This window comes from Oncorhynchus clarkii, chromosome 3 (genome assembly GCF_045791955.1).
Source record: "Oncorhynchus clarkii lewisi isolate Uvic-CL-2024 chromosome 3, UVic_Ocla_1.0, whole genome shotgun sequence".
Lineage (NCBI taxonomy): Eukaryota > Metazoa > Chordata > Actinopteri > Salmoniformes > Salmonidae > Oncorhynchus > Oncorhynchus clarkii.
The window spans coordinates 46,528,722-46,551,776 of record NC_092149.1 but is presented as its reverse complement, the minus strand read 5'-3'; the positions used below and the strand labels follow the sequence as shown (position 1 = coordinate 46,551,776).

The window sequence follows — 23,055 nt, the reverse complement described above, 5'->3', positions numbered from 1 at the left end:
TTAACCCACCGTTCCTAGGCCGTCATTAACAATAAGAATGTGTTCTTAACTGACTTGCATCGTTAAATATTAAATAAAGGTGTATATATAAAATATATATATATCTATTTTTAATATGCAAATCGGCGCCCAAAAATACAGATTTCCGATTGTTATGAAAACTTGAAATCGGCCCTAATTAATCGGCCATTCCGATTAATCGGTCAACCTCTATTGGATATATTAGGGAGAGAGGTAAAGGAAACATATGTGCACAAACATTTGTAAAATAGGATGCAGTTAGTAAAATATTTAGATGGGATTGGAGATCCTCCTCATAATAGATATTTGTCCTGCAATTAAACAAATCGAGATAATATCAATATGCAAACAAAATAAATAAAATCAGACATTTGAGGATAACACAAATAGCATAAACCTATGTCATGTCATCAAAATACCATTGACAGACAATAACAATTGCCAGGCCATTACTGTGTTTAGAGAAAGTTGTGTTATTGTGAGTCACTTTTGTCACATAATGAATTGCAATATTAATATTTTCACCATTACCATGTGTGAGGGTTAAAATATAAACCTTTAATATGAAAACCACATCTCTGCATTCAATATCCATGGGCTTCCAAATTGACACCTGCACGAGTGATTTTCCAATGAACCTCACAGATATCCTTTTGTTTCAGAGGTTGTCTACTTGAAGATCTTCTCAGCTTGACCCCATAGAGCACCATGTCAACTAGCACAAGCCACACCATTGCCGATTAACATTGATATTCTAATCAGCTGCTGCCGAACCCATTACAGCTACATTATGGCCAATTACTCAGCATGGTCACAAAAACTCTTTGAAGTCTGGGCCATGGGTTGCCAAGCAGTGGACGTTGCCCTGTAAAGAATCCATCCGCCCCCTCTGAATGTTTTTTTCTCTCTTAATTATATATATTTTTTTTCATTGCTACCATCACTCTCTGTTTACTGTGAGTGATGTTAAAGGTTTAGCTTCCTGTTGTACGACAACGCAACATCACAAACATGTATGCACAAACACACACAAACACACAGAAAATAAAACACAAACACACGGAAACAGACACACACTGACAAACTCAAACCTCACGCATTTCCTGTATCCATTAAAGCAAGCTCTCGAATATGAAATACATCCCAAGGCTATGATTCACTCCAATCAATAATAAACATCTCTACAAAAATGTGGCTCACCTCAGAAGATAGCAACCGTGCTTCACGGCACGTTTTGATTCTCATTGAATCACTCCACCATTTGATCTATACAATGTGCCGTATTCACGGTACACGATTTCCACTCAAAAGACCCTGAGGCATAGTATTTTCTTACGTCTGCTCATACTAATCAAAGCGACATCTCCTTAAGCCTCTGACTGAGATGACTCACTGGTTCTAGAAGCAGGGATACCTGTGGCTCATGACAAGAGACAGATGTTTTCGTCTGAGATGGCGTCTCAGTCTCTGATGCAGAGCTCTCATCTGTCAGTCGACCTTGAAGCGTGATGGATGTCTGCTACAGTGTTTCTGACACGGCACAGAGCTTGGGGGACAGAGAGCGTAAAATCAGGGGCTTTTGTCAGATCATTAGCTCCACACCGGGGGTAAGCTCTGACCTTCCATCAGGGAAAAGAATACAACCGAGAAAGGCTTTGGTAAAGACAAACTGCGAAACGGGAGGAGGCAGTGGATAGCAATAGGTGTGTGTCACTGCATTGAGAGACAAACACCTAGAGACAAACACCCACAAAGATACTGTAACATTAGTTGTTCATTCTCTCCTCTTACAAGGGCACCCTCTGTACAGCCTTCAATCCAAAAGTGGGTGTTAAAGTACTTTGTTGCTTCTAGTCCAAAGTTGGTGCCAAATCAGATATAATTCCAATACAGAGCCAGAAGCACAGACAACTCCCAGTTTCAGTTGATTTGGTTTGGCTCAGCCTTCGCCTCAGCCTTTGCCTCAAAAACACTCCACATTACCCAAGACACATCCGAGGGAACTTATGTCAGTGGGGGTCAATAACAAAAGGCAATGGACCAACAGCTAATTCCTGAGGAACACCATCCCAGGATAAAATCTGTTCTGTGTCTAAGCTGATGATGTATTCCTTCTATCCCCCAGACAGAAATGTGTTGAGCATTGTCTGAGTGATTGACAAACTCCCATCATGCCTTGCCATGGTTGCAGATTCTAGTCTGCTCTGACGGTTGGGGGGAGAGATAGACTGGGGGCTGCTTGGCTTGTGCTTCTGCTCTTTAACCGGTTGGCAGTCTCCTCTTGATTAGGCCCCAGTGCAGTCACCGGAGATGTGCTCTGCTGTAATAGTGTCTGACAGGCCAGCTAGAGCCGCCAAGGAGCTGACACAGATGCTACCGTCCTGAGGAGATAGCCTTGCCCCCCCATCAAGCCCACTGCCTTGACTGAATAAGGGGAAAAGGCAACTTGGAGGCCAGACGCTGCATACATTTTCATGGTGTTAATTTGGGTGACCGGATGGGTTGTGAGGCCTTGAGTGATAAATGTAGGACAATATCTTTAGATCTCATCTTCATTTCTAACATGGTCACATGAGCTAGTTGGGCTTATGCATCCACCAATACCTGACTCTCACCAGTGAGTTTACCCTACTAAACATTTTCCTATATACGGCCCATACAACAAAGGACTGCCCTTCTGGCCTTTTCCATGAACTAAAACAGCATGGACACTACAGGAGTGCCCATCTATCAACATTGCCCTTCAGTCAATCTGAATTAGCTCCCAAAGATACAGCTCTGGGAGATGCCACCAGTGCTGGGCCCTTCTTCATACTGATTTGAATTGGCACAATTGTCATGAAAAAGGTGGAAGTCAATTTTGCAGACCACTATGACAACATTTACATTTTAGCAGACACTCTTATCGAGAGTGACTTATAGGAATAATTAGGGTTAAGTGCCTTGCTCAAGTGCATATTAACAGCTTTTTCACCTAATTAGTTCAGGGATTTTAACCAGCAACCTTCCAGTTACTAGCCCAATCTCTTAACCACTAGGCTACCTGCTGCCCAATGGAACTCTCAAAGGGCTTACAGTTCCAAAAAAATTATTTTCTAACCAAAAGGGTTCTTCTATTGTCCCCATAGGATAACCCTTTTGGGTTCCATGTAGAACCCTCTGTGGAAAGGCTTCTGCCTGGAACCCAAAAAGGGTTCCACCTGGAACCAAAACAGGTTATTCAAAGGGTTTTCCTATGGGGACAGCAAATAACCTTTTATGTTCTAGATGGCACCTTTTTTTCTAAGAGTGTAGAGAGAGAGGCAGGGGGTAGAGAGTCAGCTGGAGAGTTGAGGAAGGTAGTGGAGGAACAGATAAGAGGGGTTCAATGGAAAGAAAGAAGGGGGAGCAAGATATAACAAAATTAATGGGAGATTAAACATATTCTATCATGTCTTATCCTATCATAGTGGCATGTCACGTTAGTGATGATACAGCACCTGTCTCTGCTAAGAGGGTGCTAGTATAACAACTCCCAATAAAATACTTATACTTAACCACTTCCTGACACATGCACTTTAGTTTCACTACAAACACTAATGAATATTTGAACAGCCATCATCTTAAACCACGGTACCTGTTATTCCAGTGTCCCTAGGTGCCCTTTATCCAAGGCTCTGCTTGGGAATTACAGCTCTATGGACTGTACGACTCACAGACGGTTCCCTGATAAAAGGATCATGAATGTATACAAATACATGGAACAAGGTCACCATCAGGAGCCCTCTTATTATGGCCTCCTGAATGCCACCAGGGACTGCACCGTGGTATAGCTATGGTTCGTCAGTAGTGTGTGTGTGTGTGTGTGTGTGTGTGTGTGTGTGTGTGTGTGTGTGTGTGTGTGTGTGTGTGTGTGTGTGTGTGTGTGTGTGTGTGTGTGTGTGTGTGTGTGGTGTGTGTGGTGTGTGTGTGTCTGTGTGTGTCTGTGTGTGTGTGTGTGTGTGAGAGAGAGAGTGCTTTCTGGAGGAAGTGTTTTCTCTGAGAGAGCTAGGAAGGACATGTTGTTCTGTTCCACTGTCACATCCACAGCACGACTTGCATTAGCTCTCGCCATCTTTGAAGTACTATCCCAACCTAACATTAGAAATAAAATGACATAAACATGCTGAATAGCCAGTAGCAACCAGATATTAGAGGAAATAACAACAACATTGTGGACTGATACACAAAATTACATTAAAATGCTGAAAGCCAGTCATGAGCAGTGTCGTGGTAATTTCCTGTATTACTAAACATTGAGAGAGCAAACCACACACAAGTCAGAGTTATATGATGAAGTCCATCTTTAATTATATATGAGCTTCACCATAGCCCTGTGACTCTCAGATCAATTCAGTGTCTATAAATTAATTCTCTGAGAGTGCTTACAAAACAATTCTTAGTATCATGCATAGCCAAGACACACCCATCTCAACTCACATGACGAAAGACAGATCTTAGGAACATTACAAAGGAAGACTTTTAATTGAGAGAGGAGTATCCCATAGCCAGACAGCATTAGCTATAAATTATTGTTCAGTTTGGTCTCTTTAGACAAGGTTCTAATCTCGTTTTTGGTACCACTTAGGACTAAAACATTACCTTATCCAATGGCATATATCAATTGTCAATTCTAGATACTCCCATCTCAAATACCACCCCTCCTGGACAAGATCAGAAAAGACAGTGAGCCTCTTAGGTCATATACTAGGTCAAGATAAGGGCAACCTCAGAGGGGACATACAATAGTTACAGACACATTCCCATAAGAAGACAAGCCTCCATTCTTCATAATGTATTACAGCAGAGAAAATGTCACAACCCAAAATTGGAGTTACAGAACACATTATAGACAGGGTCAAAACTATACCTTGAAAAGCAAGCCAGAACCATTGAAACAATAGCCTTATTGAAAAAATTCATTGAGATGCTAGAAATAGTCATAATCCGACATGAATGGATGATATCATAAAAAGATAACAAGATATTTCACAGCAGGTCCAAGTATCACATGACTGTGAAACTGTAGCACACACACACACACACACACACAGCATGTTGTGTGGTAGTGATAGCGAGTCCTGCTAAAGACCCGAGCCTCAGCTCCTCAAAAGAGGCAGTGTGAAATGGACTAGCTATCTAACATGGTTGCTGAATGGACATCCCGCCTTTGAATAGCACCCATTGATTCTCGCAGATCAAACCGACTTCCTCCTCACAGCTATACTGCACGTAACCCCTCAGCAGCTTAAAGTGTGTGTGTGTGTGTGTGTGTGTGTGTGGAGAAGTACACAACCCCCTCAGACACAGCCTACCCCTATAAGAGAATCATGTTTGCTGAATTACAACGCTTAATGGAATAAAGACATGGCGGCTATTAGGTTTAAGCGCATTGACGTCAGGTCCCGTCCCGTCCATACATACAGAGACACAGGATGCCACGGTAGGCCGTGACCCAAGGCCAAACCAGTATTAAGTAAGTATGAAAGGAAAGCGGTGTGACCCGCTCCTTGCTATGCTTCACAGAGAGAGCTCTATCCCGAATGACATCCACTATCAGTACGAGATCTCAGGGATGAGAAATGTAGAGGTAATGTAATTTATCTGTGCGCTTTTACTAATGTCCGCTCCCAGGGATGTACGAAATTGAGATTAAAGCAAGCGACCGATCGAGTGTCGTCTGCCTAGAGCGTCGGCGCTGGGTGTGCTGATAAGCTCGCCACATTGGAAGAGAGTTTCGAGCTGAAACGCATAAGGCATATCCTTATGCTTTATCTTGGTATAATCTTTTACATGTGTAATATAGAATATATTAGTTTGAATGAGGTGAGAGTAATACAAAAATCTGTCAATGGATGGCTGGTTTGCTGCCTTTGTTATAGATTGGTAATAAACTGAACCATAGCACAGCATCATTCACTGGATTTATGTTACTAATGAGGGTATTTAAATCTGTTTTTTGTCAATGGCAATAACATCAATAAAGTGGAATGCATTAAACAGCCACCGTGACTGAGAGTGACATTGAGTTTTATGAGAAGTAGTAAATTATGTCTTTACTATACAGTGTATTCACCTCCCTCTTGATAGCTAGTGGGTGTTTTGTTTAACAGCTGAGGAATAGGTCGGGAAAAATGTAACCACTCTCAAATTCATAGACAGAACATCCATGACAACAAAATAATAATGTTTTGAGACTATACAATGTTTGTTTACAATTACATTGTTTACAAACAAAAAAGTAAAGTAAGCTTAATAAGTACAGTATATATACACAATATATATACAATATATATTATATTTTGGGGGATATGATAGGGTTAGACAGTTTAACTAATTTAAACTAAGCTCATAACACATTCATAATTTATATTCTTCAAGAATCAATGGCTGTATCATAAATTTAAAAGTCCAAAAATAGACGTAGCAATCACAGATCGCCCCTTAAATGGATTGTTTTGTACATTTAAGTCCAATAAACTATAAGAAAATAAAGTTGCACACTCCATATATGAACTCCCAGTAATTTATTGGTTACATCAACATTGGGTAAAGTCCAACATCTTAATTTGAAAAACAACAAACTGTCAGCCCACCATAAAAATCCAACTCCAACCAAATGAGGTGGCAACAATGATCACTGTATATGAAAAGAAGAATATGCAATTTTTCCCCAAAACATTTTCTGAGAATAAAACATTGAACAGTGTCTTACCTTGAAGTTACAGATGCACGTCACAGTCTCTCCAATTCTCAAACACTCTCCGTCAAACTTGCAGGTGTTGGTGTCGCACAAGAAGAGATCTGTGTCCCGGTCATCAAAACCTGCCATGTAAAAACACAAATCATAAAACGTTAGCTGAATGCGTAAACATACTGAAGCAAAAGTGGGAGGTACGCAAAAATAAATTGCATTATGCAGATTTTGCAGAGTTAATGGCACCCTATTGCCTACAGTGCACTGCTTTTGAGAAGAGCCCAATAGGCCCTGGTCAAAAGTAGTACACTATATAGGGAATATGGTCCAATTTGGTATGCATCCCAAATGTCTTATCGGGGTCATTAGGTTGGGTTAAATGTGTATGTTTAGTGTTTATTAGGATCTTGAGTTGCTCATTATCAGTTTAAAATAAAACAGAACAATGACACAAAATATTTTACATTTATCTATACAGTCCCATTGAGATTAAGCGTTATTTTGTGAGAGAGACTTATTAAACACAAGAACCGTCAGGATTTGACACCTACCGAATGGCGCCAAGAACAGCATTATAAGGTCTACATTTTGAGCTGTGTAATAATCCCATTTAACATATACCATCGAAAAACAATCAAAGTCAATTGGAAAAACAACTGAATGAAAAATCTATGTTTTTGCTGTCTTCCATTAGTCATGCTACATTTTGAAGCAAGAGTCTTTCTTTGTCTTTAGGGAAGTAAGTTCTGTCTGGCTTTACATAATACGGTTGGCACTGCATCTACATCCCAAATGGAACCTAAAAGTAGTGCAATGTATAGTGCATAGGGTGACATTTTGGATTTGATCCAACTCAGTCTAAATTAGGTAACTCAAACGACAAAGCATTCCAAAGCATTCCAACCCCGAATCATGCAGTCACATGGGCATGAGGCAGGACAGAAAGCTCCGGGCTGTTATTCTACCTGAGCACATTGCTTACAAATAGCATGCAGATATCAAAGTGTCAATTCGAAACAAAGAAGCCTTAGTCTTTTATACAAAACAAAAACACAAAAAGAGTGCAAATATTGCCACAATTTCATAGTTAAATATACGTCATTATGGTTTTTAAAATTCATTCCATGATTCTAATGTCGAAACCTGCATGTAAATGCAGGCAGCAACATATCATTAACTTAATGGCTCAGGAATGGCATATTTTAACAGAATACTGAATGTATTTACTTTCCATTTTCATCCGATATATGGTGAGACTAGGGCTGTGGCGGTGATTGTCAAGCAACTAACTGCCGGTTTCACGGTTATAGACTGCTAATTAACATACACAAATGTAGCATCTCCTGTCTTCCACGCATAGCCTACAAGCAACTGATGCAGACATTTTGAAAAGTCGTATAATAAATCCATGTAGTATAGCCTACACCACCACAATAAATCTATTATTTATTTTAGACAGGTCTAAAGAAACATGATATGAAGAAAATGTCGTCTATTTCAGGAGAACAGAATAGCATACTCTGAGTTGTCCTTATGAAAAGCCCTGATCTGGCCATGCCATATGACTGTGGGCAAGACTAGTTAATTTGACAGACAAGATTTGCTTAGAATTCCGTGGCATTATTTTATAATATTTTACAATATGAAGAATACAATTGAAAATAGCTGAATAAAATAGAAGCGATTTGAGGGAGTGTGCACATTCTGTATTGAGCGGTTTACAAAGAAATAGGTTGATTTAGAGTTATTTATGTAACTTTAGTTGTGATACAAATGTTAGCCTTTATGTTTTGATTTTTAGTACATTCTAAGGCTGCACGATGCGACTCTAATGATCATTTGAAAAAAGTGAAGCTCTGCTTTGTTTTTTGCGCACTTCATCAGTCTCACATTCACAATTTGACAAGCACTTGATAATTCCTTGAATTTCCCGGCGGCATCCCCTTGTGTAGCCGTAATGTCCCCTAAAAAAAGCAATGCCAGTGGCTGTTGTACCCTTGGGATGAATATAATAATTGTAATTCCTCTCTCCCGGCTGCGTGCTCCTAAGCGACTATCACTCACATGGCTCTCCGTCATGTGATTGGGTCTTTCTCACAGGCTACAAGTGAAGACAGACACATCGGGGATGCAACTGCGCGCGTCCTTATCTAATTCCTAGGCGCCTATTGAAGATAATGGAAGAACTGTCCACATTCACTTTTTGTCAGCGAACAAGATGAGTAGGCCTAACGAACAGCAAAAGCCTATGTCAATCTACTATCCCCATAGTACAAAAGTTGACCTATTCTGTGCAATAAATAAATATTCCAAACATTGTCTGGGACAGTTGTGGGATGCGATAGATCCCAAGTTAATACAACCACCAGCATAAAAATAAAAGTTTTAAGCAGTGAGGCTAACGCAACAGATCAGAACATTTAGCTTAAAATGTTGATAAACTATTAGGGTATTTCTTCACATTATAAGCATAGCAATGAGCACGTGGCAATAGGCTATAAGCATGAATGTTCCATTAGCAGGAAAACCCAATTCTCAAAAGTAACCCAAATGCAAATATGCATGTAACGCTTTTATTATATAAGTACATTTTTATGGTGAAAATGATCTTCCCCAAACTTATATGCCTGTTAGGCTCTACACTCACTGTAAAGCTGATTAATGTGCTTAATTTTAAGAAGTTATTTGGCCATTTTAGTTTAACCTTATCAAAACATATAGGCCTATGGGCTAGCCTACATGATGTGTGCGACTATGATTTGAAAAAGTCGCAAAAACAATGCACCTGTCTAGAAAAAAAGGGTCAGGGGAAAAAAATACATGTCATGCACGTAAAATAGCGAATGGAGGAGGCTTTTCCCATGGTTCATTTTCATGCTAGCCAGGTAGACTATACTCCTGTTGTAAAGAGAAGCATTGTGCTTAATATTAGGAAAGTTGAGAAATAAATATAGTAGGCCTAGCATATAGAAAGCTGATGGAACCCTGTTTAATAGAGACGATCACTCTGTTTTCTCACGCAATTGCATAGCCTATAAAAAATGGTGTGCATCATGAGCTCATAGTGTTCGTCAAGTATTCGTCAAGTGTTTGATTACACTTGCGTTGATGTCAGAGTGATTAGAGGGACAGTAGAGTGCTGAGTTCCAGGCACTTAGCTGGTTTGGTAGGCTATTTATGACCATCAGCAGCATCAGAGCTTGGAGAAGCCTAATTACCTGACTAAAAAGGAATTTAACTGCCATCGTGACTGCCGGTGTGGCGGTAATATGGTCACCCTAACAGCCCTGGTTGAGACTGAATCACCTAGTAGTTAACTGTGTGACAAGAAAGGCCTTCAGACAACCATGTTTAAGACCAAATAAAGCTAGAAGCACAGTGGTTGATGAAATAATTCCAGAGCCCTACTACACTCTTAGACAGGTGCTATCTAGAACCTCAAACAGTTCTTCAGCAGTCCTCTGGAGAACCCTTTGAATATTTATTTTTGGTTTCAGGTAGAACCCTTTTGGGTTTCATGTAAAAACCCTTTCCTGGAATCAAAATGGGTCAACCTATGGGGACAGCCGAAGAACCCTTTTGGAGCCCATTTTTTTCTAAGAATGTATCCTAGCAGTATGGCCAGAAGCAGCTTTAACGCTTACATAACAATAATTATTTTGCCTGCCAAAGAAGGTAAATAGCCCAAACCCATAGAATTCACAAATAATGTCTCTGTCAAAAATGACACCCTATCCTCTTTAGAGTGCACTACTTTTGACCAGGGCCTGTAGGGCTCTGCTCAAAGGTAGTGCACTATATAGGGAATAGGCTACCATTTAGGATGCAAACAATGGGTCTAATTACTGCCTTAGAGAATGATTTGAGGCTTAACGTATTCCAAGCATGTTTACGAAAGCATTAAACAAGGTCAACCTGTTCAGAAAACAGGTTGCATCCCAAATGGCACCCTATTCCCTATATTACATTTGACCCATGCAACCTATTCCCTGTATAGTGACCACATTTTTACCAAAGCCCTAAGGTGTCTGGTCAAAAGTAGTGCACTAATATAGGGAAACGGGTGTCATTTGAGACGAAAACAAAGTTAGGTAGATTGAAGTGGAGGCTCCCCCAGAAAGGATGAGGAGAATAGTTATCCTTATTATAATAAATAAAAACTGCATTAATAGGCAACTAGGCATGTCCTTCCTTTGGGTTTGGTACCACATCCAATCGAATGGAAGTACTGTAGTGACAATTTATTTTGTTAAATATGGCTTCAAATGTATAATAATTCTCTGAGCTTATCATCCCATGTATGAATATGTTATTCAATGCATTTAAATTGACTAATTGCAGTAAGGCCAAATTCAATGTTTCATCAAATGTAAAAAAAATAATCTAATAAATTACAATTGAAAATCAAATAGCTGAATGACAATCTTAAAACAATTACATATGTTCGATAAGATTATTTGGCTGCTGGACTGAAATATTAATGAGAATAGGGCACTATGAGGTGTCATGGAGAAGTGGCTAGGGGCTGACACATTGGTGACACTCGCATTGGAGAGGAATGGCATGCTACCTGCTAATTCCCTTCTTGGAAAGAAAAAGAGGAAAGATGTTCACATGTTCCCAGCACAATAACATTAGCCTGCATAGTCACATAAACCAGTTTTATTCACTGACAAGTCACTTCAGCAAAGTATTCTTAAAAAATGTGACTCATTTCAGGAAACTAGATATATGTTGAACATCACTACTTCACAGGAGAGAGATTTGAACCTAACCTTTTTTTAAATCAAAATGTCTTTTTTGGCAGAAATGTCTTCTGAAACATGTGAACTTTCATGTGCCTCAATAACAAAGGTGTATGCTATCTGTAAATACAAATAAAATTGTTAAATTACGAGCCTAGTTGGTTTAGCCACAGAAAAAGTAAGGAACCTTCCTGCTATCCATGATTGACTGAGATAATGGGTGGGCTGAACATGCCGAGAGGTGAGTTCGGTTTGGTCTGCCATGTAAGCATACTTCTGTCTATAACATGGCCTGGTGAGTATGAGTAGGAAATTCTTTCTAATGCAGCTTTTTTTTAAATATATCACGTAGTAGAACTGCAAAGGTGTTGATCTCCATTTTCTGCAGGACCGAGTTTTGAAATCAGTGGACTGCAAGGTGGAATTAGTGTATGATAGATAAGGAGGTGGAGAAAATGTGGATGGAGTCAAAAAGAGAACACACAGAAGGCTGTGGTATGAAACAACTGTCTCCGGATTTGATTTTCAAACTAAGGCAACCAGGGCATCTGTGAAAGAGAGGGAGAAGCGTCCATCCATGTATATGGTCTAGCTCAATACATTTTCAGATATCACACGTTTCTAATTTTGTCAGAAAGTAGTTTTCATTTCAGGTTAAAGTGTACTGTTAGCTAGCTAGCTCGCTATGTAATGTATTTTGTATGATCTGTGTAGTAATATTATTCGTTCTCAGAGCCATTTGCATTTCTAGTTATAGCCTAATGCAAGCTAACTAACATGGAACCTGGTTGGTTAGCTACCTGCAGATTCATGCAGGGTAGTAACATTATGAGTTGGGATTATGGTTCATTGTTTAGCTAGCTAGCTAGCTACATGTCTAAACAAAAGACTTCACTATGCAAGTAACCATATCAATAGAATGTTCATGATGTCACCGTGACAACTGTCAATAGATGTAGCTTGTACATCCACTCTGGCTAGCTAATCTGACTTCAGAGCACTCGTTTGAGTATGCCACAGCACAGAATAACTGATGAATTTACGAACGCTCAACACCTAAACTTTTGCAAAAAATAGTAATTCAATTGTTGCCAGCAGCACAGTTGCAGTCACCAACACACTGGATAACATAAAACAGCCTAACCAGCTCTGCTAGGGTGAGTAAAATGGTTAGAGTGAGCTGCCTCATTTGTGTCTGGAAGTAGCTAGCGAGTGCCATGTCTTTGGCATCATTGAAGTGAAGACTTATGTTATTAAATCAGTTCTCTGTAATTATTATTACATGATTAAACTAATCATGTAAATGTAATTAACTAGGTAGTAGGGGCACCAAGGAAAACCTCAGTTTACAAAGTTATATTTTTCCTAAACTAGCTCCCTGGTATACAGAAAATACCCGAGCTCTGAAGCAAGCTTTCAGAAAATTGGAACGGAAATGGCGCCACACCAAACTGGAAGTCTTCCGACTAGCTTGGAAAGTCAGAACCGTGCAGTATCGAAGAGCACTCACTGCTGCTTAATCATACTATTTTTCAACTTAATTGAGGAAAATAAGAACAATCCTAAATTTATTTTTTATACTGTTGCAAAGCTAACTAAAAAGCAGCATTCCCCAAGTGAGGATAGCTTTCACTTCAGCAGTAATAAATTCATGAACTTCTTTGAGGAAAAGATCATGATCATTAAAGTAAATTACAGACTCCTCTTTAAATCTGCGTATTCCTTCAAAGCTCAGTTGTCCTGAGTCTGCACAACTCTGCCAGGAACTAGGATCAAGAGAGACACTCAAGTATTTTAGTACTATATCTCTTGACACAGTGATGAAAATAATCATGTCCTCTAAACCTTCAAGCTGCATACTGGACCCTATTCCAACTAAACTACTGAAAGAGCTGCTTCCTGTGATTGGCCCTCCTATGTTGAACATAATAAACAGCTCTCTATCCACAGGATGTGTACCAAACTCACTAAAAGTGGCAGTAATAAACCTTGACCCAGAAAATATAAAAAACTATCGGCCTATATCGAATCTTCCATTCCTCTCAAAAAAGCTTGAAAAAGCTATTGCGCAGCAACTTATTGCCTTCCTGAAGACAAACAATGTATACGAAATGCTTCAGTCTGGTTTTAGACCCCATCATAGCACTGAGACTGCACTTGTGAAGGTGGTAAATTACCTTTTAATGGCATCAGTCCGAGGCTCTGCATCTGTCCTCGTGTTCCTAGACCTTAGTGCTGCTTTTGATACCATCGATCACCACATTCTTTTGGAGAGATTGGAAACCCAAATTGGTCTACACGGACAGGTTCTGGCCTGGTTTAGATCTTATCTGTCAGAAAGATATCAGTTTGTCTCTTTGAATGGTTTGTCCTCTGACATATCAACTGTACATTTCGGCGTTCCTGAAGGTTCCGATATAGGACCACTATTGTTTTCACTATATATTTTACCTCTTGGGGATGTCATTCGAAAACATAATGTTAACTTTCACTGTTATGCGGGTGACACACAGCTGTACATTTCAATGAAACATGGTGAAGCCCCAAAATTGCCCTCGCTAGAAGACTGTGTTTCAGACATAAGGAAGTGGATGGCTGCAAACGTTCTACTTTTAAACTTGGACAAAACAGAGATGCTTGTTCTAGGTCCCAAGAAACAAAGAGATCTTCTGTTGAATCTGACAAGAGCGCAGAGCATACAGGTCGCAGTGGTGGGTAGTATATGGGGCTTTGGTGACAAAACGGATGGCACTGTGATAGCCTGCATCAAATGTGCTGAGTAGAGTGTTGAAGGCTATTTTGTAAATGACATCACCGAAGTCAAGGATCGGTAGGATAGTCAGTTTTACGAGGGTATGTTTGGCAGCATGAGTGAACGAAGCTTTGTAGCAAAATTGGAAGCCGATTCTAGATTTAATGTAACCAGTACTGTGTGTGTATGCTGAAAGAACAGTGGCAAGAGTGGGTAAAAACATGTGTGTTGACAATGAATCTCTTCCGTGGTGTAATGGTGCCTAAAAAAATGGGTATTTGATTATTTTGCCAAAGATTTCCCAAACGACCTGCCCAGCGAAGGAAAAGTGCCCTGTGTGAATAATTATATGACCAACAGTGACATACACTCTGAATTACCTAAAATGATAAATCCCATATTGGTCTTTCACAATCCAAGACGTCTATTGAAAAAGACAAATGAGGCTGTCAACTGAGTCAGAAATTCACAGAGTTTAGATTTTCCCAATTTGTTTCAGGTTTTCACTCAAAGAAAACCAACAAAATGTGATGTTTTAAGTCCACAACAATGCTTAAACCACATCAGGAGACCACTTTTGACATCTGGGAATAATCTAGAAATATGTTCGAGTGAAGTTACCCTCTGTGTTGGGGAGTAACAGATTACATGTAATCCTTTACATGTAAGGGATTACAAAAATGGTAACTGTAATCCATCACGTTACCAGCAAAAATATTGTAATCAGATTACAGATACTTTTGATAAACTAGATGATTACTTCGAGGATGACTTTTAAATTGAGAAAGGATGTTTGTGAAAAAAATCTTTGACACTTCTCTGTTTTCTCAATGACATTCAAATCAACATTCAAAAAAAGGTTCAAATTGAAGTTTGTTCCACCTGAGCGAGTCTGACCACAAGTCAGAGACCACTATGATGACACACCACATGTGTTTGATGGATTGTGGGAAAAGAGCAGGAATAGTATTTTGCAGGCTACAGTCCAAGCTATGTCTTCCAATGCTGCGACTGCTGTCGGCATTCAAAGATGATCCAACTTGAATAAACGCTTGGAGGTAAGGACAGCAGTGGTATAGTGTTTGGCGATACGGATATCACTTATTATTGATATCTACATAGCGTATTGATGTGAATCACACTGCTGCTCACTCATTTAGCTATTTGCGCCTTACGGATTGTGATTGTTGTGAATGGCTGTAAACAAATTTAAATTTGATCCCAATAATGGTTGAATTCAAAAAGTTTAAGCTGCCAATTAATTAAAAAAATTTAAACCAGTGGACAGCCAGTGAAAAATGCGCTCTTGCAACAGCTGCATAGTGCAGATCCAAGCCTATGGAATAAAAGTGGGGCTTTTATTGCTCAATCTAGTTCATGCTGATGAAAAAATAAAATAATAATATCCATAGTCCTAATGGACACATGCTCAAACTTGCACACTTTTGAATGACTTGAAGGAGCAATCTGTAGTTGCTTAGTGAATTTTTGGACAAATAAACAATATATACATCTGAAGTCGGAAGTTTACATACACCTTAGCCAAACACATTTAAACATTCCTGACATTTAATCCTAGTAAAAATGCCCTGTCTTAGGTCAGTTAGGATCACCACTTTATTTTAAGAATGTGAAATGTCAGAATAATAGCAGAGAGAATCATTTATTTCAGCTTTTATTTCTTAGATCACATTCCCAGTGGGTCAGAAGTTTACATACACTCAACTAGTATTTGGCAGCATTGCCTTTAAATTGTTTAACTTGGGTCAAACGTTTCGGGTAGCCTTCCACAAGCTTCCCACAATAGGTTGGGTGAATTTTGGCCCATTCCTCCTGAGAGAGCTGGTGTAACAGAGTTAGGTTTGTAGGCCTCCTGGCTCGCACACGCATTTTCAGTTCTGCCCACAAATTTTTGATAGGACTAAGGGGTCAGGGATTTGTGATGGCCACTCCAATACCTTGACTTTGTTGTCCATAAGCCATTTTGCCAACGTTGGAAGTATGCTTGGGGTCATTGTCCATTTGGAAGGCCCATCTGCGACCAAGATTTAACTTCCTTACTGATATCTTGAGATGTTGCTTCAATATATCCACATAATTTGCCACCCTCATGATGCCATCTATTTTGTGAAGTGCACCAGTCCCTCTTACAGCAAAGCACCCCTACAACATGATGCTGCCACCCCCGTGCTTCACGGTTGGGATGGTGCTCTTCGGCTTGCAAGCCTTTTTTCTCCAAACATAATGATGGTCATTATGGCCAAACATCAGACCAGAGGACATTTCTCCAAAATGTACGATCTTTGTCCTCATGTGCAGTTGCAATCTGTAGTCTGACTTTATGGCGGTTTTGTAGCAGTGGCTTCTTCCTTGCTGAGCGGCCTTTCAAGTTATGTCGATATAGGACTCGTTTTACTGTGGATATAGATGCTTTTGTACCTGTTTCCTCCAGCATCTTCACAAGGTCCTTTGTTGTTGTTCTGGGTTTGATTTGCACTTTTTTGCACCAAAGTGTGTTCATCTCTAGAAGACAGAATGCTTCTCCTTCCTGAGCGGTATGACGGCTGCGTGGTCCCATGGTGTTTATACTTACTTGCGTACTATTGTTTGTACCGATGAATGTGGTACCTTCAAGTGTTTGGAAATTGCTCCCAAGAATGAACCAGACTTGTGGAAGTATTCCATTTTTTTCTGAGGTGTTGGCTGACTTGTTTTGATTTCCCCATGATGTCAAGCAAATAGGCACTGAGTTTGAAGGTAGGCCTTGAAATACATTCACAGGTACACCTCCAATTGACTCAAATTATGTCAATTAGCCCACCAGAAGCTTCTAAAGCCATGACATAATTTTCTGGAATTTTCCAAGATGTTTAAAGGCACAGTCAGCTTAGTGTTTGTAAACTTCTGACCCACTGGAATTGTGATACAGTGAATCATACGTGAAATGATCTGTATGTAAACCATTTTTAGGAAAAGTTAATTATGTCATGCACAAAGTAGATGTCCTAACCGACTTGCCAAAACTATAGTTTGTTAACAAGAAATTTGTGGAGTGGTTGAAAAGAAAGTTTTAATGAATCCAACTTAAGTGTGTGTAAACTTCTGACTTCAACGGTATATATACAGTACCAGTCAAAATGTTGATAACTCCAACTCATTCCAGGTTTTTCTTCATTGTTACCATTTTCTACATTTTAGAATAATAGTGATTTGTCCTTTGGTCTGATGAGTCCAAATTTGAGATTTTTGGTTCCAACCGCTGTGTTTTTGTGAGACGCAAAGCAGTTGAACAGATGATCTTTGCATGTGTGATTCCCACCGTGAAGCGTGGAGGAGGTGTGATGGTGTGGGGGTGCTTTTCTGGTGACACTGTCGGTGACTTACAGTGCCTTGCGAAAGTATTCGGCCCCCTTGAACTTTGCGACCTTTTGTCACATTTCAGGCTTCAAACATAAAGATATAAAACTGTATTTTTTGTGAAGAATCAACAACAAGTGGGACACAATCATGAAGTGGAACGACATTTATTGGATATTTCAAACTTTTTTAACAAATCAAAAACTGAAAAATTGGGCGTGCAAAATTATTCAGCCCCTTTACTTTCAGTGCAGCAAACTCTCTCCAGAAGTTCAGTGAGGATCTCTGAATGATCCAATGTTGACCTAAATGACTAATGATGATAAATACAATCCACCTGTGTGTAATCAAGTCTCCGTATAAATGCACCTGCACTGTGATAGTCTCAGAGGTCCGTTAAAAGCGCAGAGAGCATCATGAAGAACAAGGAACACAGCCGGCAGGTCCGAGATACTGTTGTGAAGAAGTTTAAAGCCGGATTTGGATACAAAAAGATTTCCCAAGCTTTAAACATCCCAAGGAGCACTGTGCAAGCGATAAAATTGAAATGGAAGGAGTATCAGACCACTGCAAATCTACCAAGACCTGGCCGTCCCTCTAAACTTTCAGCTCATACAAGGAGAAGACTGATCAGAGATGCAGCCAAGAGGCCCATGATCACTCTGGATGAACTGCAGAGATCTACAGCTGAGGGGGAGACTCTGTCCATAGGACAACAATCAGTCGTATATTGCACAAATCTGGCCTTTATGGAAGAGTGGCAAGAAGAAAGCCATTTCTTAAAGATATCCATAAAAAGTGTTGTTTAAAGTTTGCCACAAGCCACCTGGGAGACACACCAAACATGTGGAAGAAGGTGCTCTGGTCAGATGAAACCAAAATTGAACTTTTTGGCAACAATGCAAAACGTTATGTTTGGCGTAAAAGCAACACAGCTCATCACCCTGAATACACCATCCCCACTGTCAAACATGGTGGTGGCAGCATCATGGTTTGGGCCTGCTTTTCTTCAGCAGGGACAGGGAAGATGGTTAAAATTGATGGGAAGATGGATGGAGCCAAATACAGGACCATTCTGGAAGAAAACCTGATGTAGTCTGCAAAAGACCTGAGACTGGGACGGAGATTTGTCTTCCAACAAGACAATGATCCAAAACATAAAGCAAAATCTACAATGGAATAGTTCAAAAATAAACATATCCAGGTGTTAGAATGGCCAAGTCAAAGTCCAGACCTGAATCCAATCGAGAATCTGTGGAAAGAACTGAAAACTGCTGTTCACAAATGCTCTCCATCCAACCTCACTGAGCTCGAGCAGTTTTGCAAGGAGGAATGGGAAAAAATTTCAGTCTCTCGATGTGCAAAACTGATAGAGACATACCCCAAGCGACTTACAGCTGTAATCACAGCAAAAGGTGGCGCTACAAAGTATTAACTTAAGGGGGCTGAATAATTTTGCATGCCCAATTTTTCAGTTTTTGATTTGTTAAAAAAGTTTGAAATATCCAATAAATGTCGTTCCACTTCATGATTGTGTCCCACTTGTTGATTCTTCACAAAAAAATACAGTTTTATATCTTTATGTTTGAAGCCTGAAATGTGGCAAAAGGTCGCAAAGTTCAAGGGGGCCGAATACTTTCGCAAGGCACTGTATTTAGAATTCAAGGCACATTTAACCAGCATGGATACCACAACATTCAGCCCATCTGGTTTGTGCTTAGTGGGTCTATCATTTACTTTTCAACATGACAATGACCCAACACACCTCCAGGATGTTTACGGGCTGTTTGATCAAGAAGGAGAGTGATGGAGTGCTTAATCAGATGACCTGGCCTCCACAATCACCCAACCTCAACCCAATAGAGATGGTTTTTGATGAGTTGGACTGCAGAGTGAAGGAAAAGCAGCCAACAAGTGCTCAGCATATGTGGGAATTCCTTCAAGACTTTTGGAAAAGCAATCCAAGTGAAGCTGGTTAAGAGAATGCCAAGAGTGTGCAAAGTTGTCATCAAGGCAAAGGGTGGCTACTTTGAAGAATCTAAAATATCAAATAGATGTTGATTTGTTTAACACTTTATTGGTTGCTACATGATTCCATATGTGTTATTTCATAGTTTTGATGTCTTCAATATTATTCTACAATGTAAAAAATAGTAAAGATAAAGAAAAACCCTTGAATGAGTTGGTGTGTCAAAACTGTGGACTGTTAGCCACCCATTGATTCTTAAAGAATATAACTTATAAATAAATGCCTCATGAGCTTAGTTCAACTGTCACACTCAATGATAACCCAAAATATAAGCTTGTTTCACTCCAATGTTTGTAAACATTGTAAATGTAAACAAACACTATGTAGCCTCATAACATGTTTAAAACAATCTTTTTCACAGCATGGATTGTCAGTCCTTGCATCCATAGCTCTGTCTATTCATCTGAGTGGTTACATTTCTCCAGGCCCATCACTCAGTGTTTACCAAAACAGAGGCAGGGCGACTGTTTTGATATGGTCTCATCTTTGGATTTGCCCTTTAAACAGCTGCATATTATCAATATATCAAAGTGTCACCAACAAAAAGGTAAACAATAGGCCTATAGAAAATTCAGCAGGGCTGCCTAATAAATCCTTCGTTTTGAGGTTATGCTCAGGTAAAACAATTTGGCTCATCTGTACTTCCATATTTCCATGTCCTATTCTTGAAGATCAAGGGGTATAACATTTATTGGAATGACTGGAATTCTGATAGACTTTGGGTTTTATGGTAATACGATCAAATTATATATTTACATTATGTAGTAGAAAGCGAAGGGTTAGAAGAAGTCTACATAACCAACCCATAAAGTAAAATGTAACATCCATATATGGCCAGCTATGTAAACTGTAACATTGATTTGTCCTGCAATAGATGTTGTTCAATTGGTATTATACATGTTGGTATTCTTCTAATGCCTCTAAATGGGAAAGTAATCTAAAAGTAATGGAATGTAATCAGATTAAGCTCCTGAGATTGGGTAAACCAAAAGTTACATTACTGATTACAATTTTGTACAGGTAACTGTAGCGGGTTACATTTAGAAAGTAACCTCCCAACCCTGGTTACCCTTTAATTCAACTGGGGCAGGCACCTAGCACTGTTTGGTTAGCACATGAGATGGAGTTTGCAAAACATATGGCCATTGGATTGAAGCAAATAATCATATCATACTGCCAGGTAGGTATGGGTTACTTTTTAGCTACACTGAACAAAAATATAAATGCAACATGCAGCAATTTCAAAGATTTTACTGAGTTACAGTTCATATCAGTCAATTGAAATCAATTCATTAGACCCTAATCTATGGATTTCACATGACTGTGAATAAATATATGCATCTGTTGGTCACAGATACCTTAAAAAACAGTCATAATCTGGTGTGACCACCATTTGCCTCATGCAGTGCGACACATCTCCTTCGCATAGAGTTGATCAGGCTGTTGCCTGTAGAATGTTGTCCGTCTCCTCTTCAATGGCTGTGCGAAGTTGCTGGATATTGGCTGGAACTGGAACATGCTGATTTACAAGTCGATCCAGAGAATCCGAAACATGCTCAATGGGTGACATGTCTGGTGAGTTTGCAAGGCATGGAAGAACTGGGACATTTCCAGCAGAACCTTGAGACATGGGGCTGTGTATAATTAAGCTGAAACATTAGGTGATAGCGGCGGATGAATGGCACGACAATGGGCCTCAGGATCTCGTCGTGGCATCTCTGCACATTCAAATTGTCATTGATAAAATGCAATTGTGTTTGTTTTCCGTAGCTTATGCCTGCCCATACCATAACCCCAGCGCCACCATTGACATCAGAAAACCTCTTGCCCACATGATGCCATACAACGCTGTCTGCCATCCTGAAACCGGGATTCATCCGTGAAGAGCACACTTCACCAGCATGCCAGTAGCCATCAAAGGTGAGCATTTACCCACTGAAGTCGGTTATGCCGCCAAACTGCAGTCAGGCATGTTTACACGTGGTCTGGAGTTGTGAGGCTGGTTGGACTTACTGCCAAATTCTCTAAAATGACATTTGACATTGGACATAATGGTAGAGAAATTACCATTAAAACCTCTGGTGGACATTCCTGCAGTCAGCATGCCAATTGCACGCTCCCTCAAAACATGAGACTTCTGTGGCATTGTGTTGTGTGACAAAACTGCACATTTTAGAGTGGCCTTTCATTGTTCCCAGCACAAGGTTCACCTGTGTAATGATCATGCTGTTTACTCGTATTCTTGATATGTCAGGTGGATGGATTATCTTGGTAAAGAATAAATGCTCAATAACAGGGATGTAAACAAGATGTGCCCTAAATAAGAATTTTGTCAAATTTCAAGGATCTTTTTTTTTCAGCTCATGAAACATGGGACCAACACTTTACAAGTTGCATTTATATTTTTGTTTTGTGTAGTTAATGTTTAACTGATATGTTTTTTGGGGAAAGCCTTTCCAACTAGGCTAACAGAAGATGGTTAGGCCTATCCTTAACATCGCTATATATTTTCCTGTTCCTTAATTGTTTGAAACCTGGACGTTTTACTTAATATTAAGAGGCATGTCTTACCTTGCTTCAAAGTAGCTCATAGCAAAAATCTTATCATAGAAACATGAAGACTTCCTCATATTTACTCTCCTGTTCTATAGGTTTTCAAATCAACTTTCTTTCATTTTCGAATAACAGCATTATCATAGTCATATTAGCAACCCATGATACCTCTTGCATCTTTAGATCTTCCCAATTTCTACATTTCTTACAGATATTTCCATCTCCGTCCAAGAAACTGTTCCTATGTGCTTGTGCATTTTAGAACTGTGTTTTCCCACAAATTGCAATTTGGAACATTTGTACATAGGCCTACCACTGTGTGAACATTGCTGTGCTTAAAATGTGAAGAAATAACAGTGTATCAACATTTTAAGCTAAACATTCTGATCTGTGTCATCAGCCTTATTAATTAATATGGCATATCCTTCACCACACTAGCCTACTTTGATATGTATCGTGGGGATTAAGAGTTGAGTATATGCAATGCCCCCCCAAAAAGTGTGTATGCTGTGTATACCCTCCACTACACCACTGAATCTCACAACTCGCTGTGTTTTGATTCTCATGCTTTTAAAAGCTAAAAAATCAGAACTTAACAAGACTGTGTCCTCGGCAAACATTTATGAGTTGGTCCAGCCTGGAATTTCAGATAGCAGTAACAGTTCTCGTTGTTGATCAGCATTTTTGACCCTGTGTTACACTACTGGCTTTCGGGAACAGTTTAGGAATCTGTGAGCTGCTAGTAAATAACATTTGCTAACTGCCATAAACACTCCAGAAACAATCTAATTTCAGAAAAAAAAGATGGTTACCTGTAAAAAATACAAGGAAATGTTTATATGATCCCTTTCAAACAGCCCCTTATTTACCACTTATTTGCAGG

The 23,055-nt window shown here is 39.6% G+C and overlaps 1 protein-coding gene across 1 annotated transcript in view; it reads right to left on the bottom strand.

The window, feature by feature from the left end:
* The window catches only part of LOC139396198 (transmembrane protein with EGF-like and two follistatin-like domains 2a), a 180,910-nt gene that overhangs the window by 140,259 nt on the left and 17,596 nt on the right, over positions 1 to 23,055 (bottom strand). Inside the window, exon 2 of the mRNA XM_071143331.1 lies at positions 6,755 to 6,864. Within this exon, the coding sequence (XP_070999432.1) occupies positions 6,755 to 6,864 (110 nt within the window). The remainder of the gene's footprint in view (positions 1 to 6,754; positions 6,865 to 23,055) is intronic.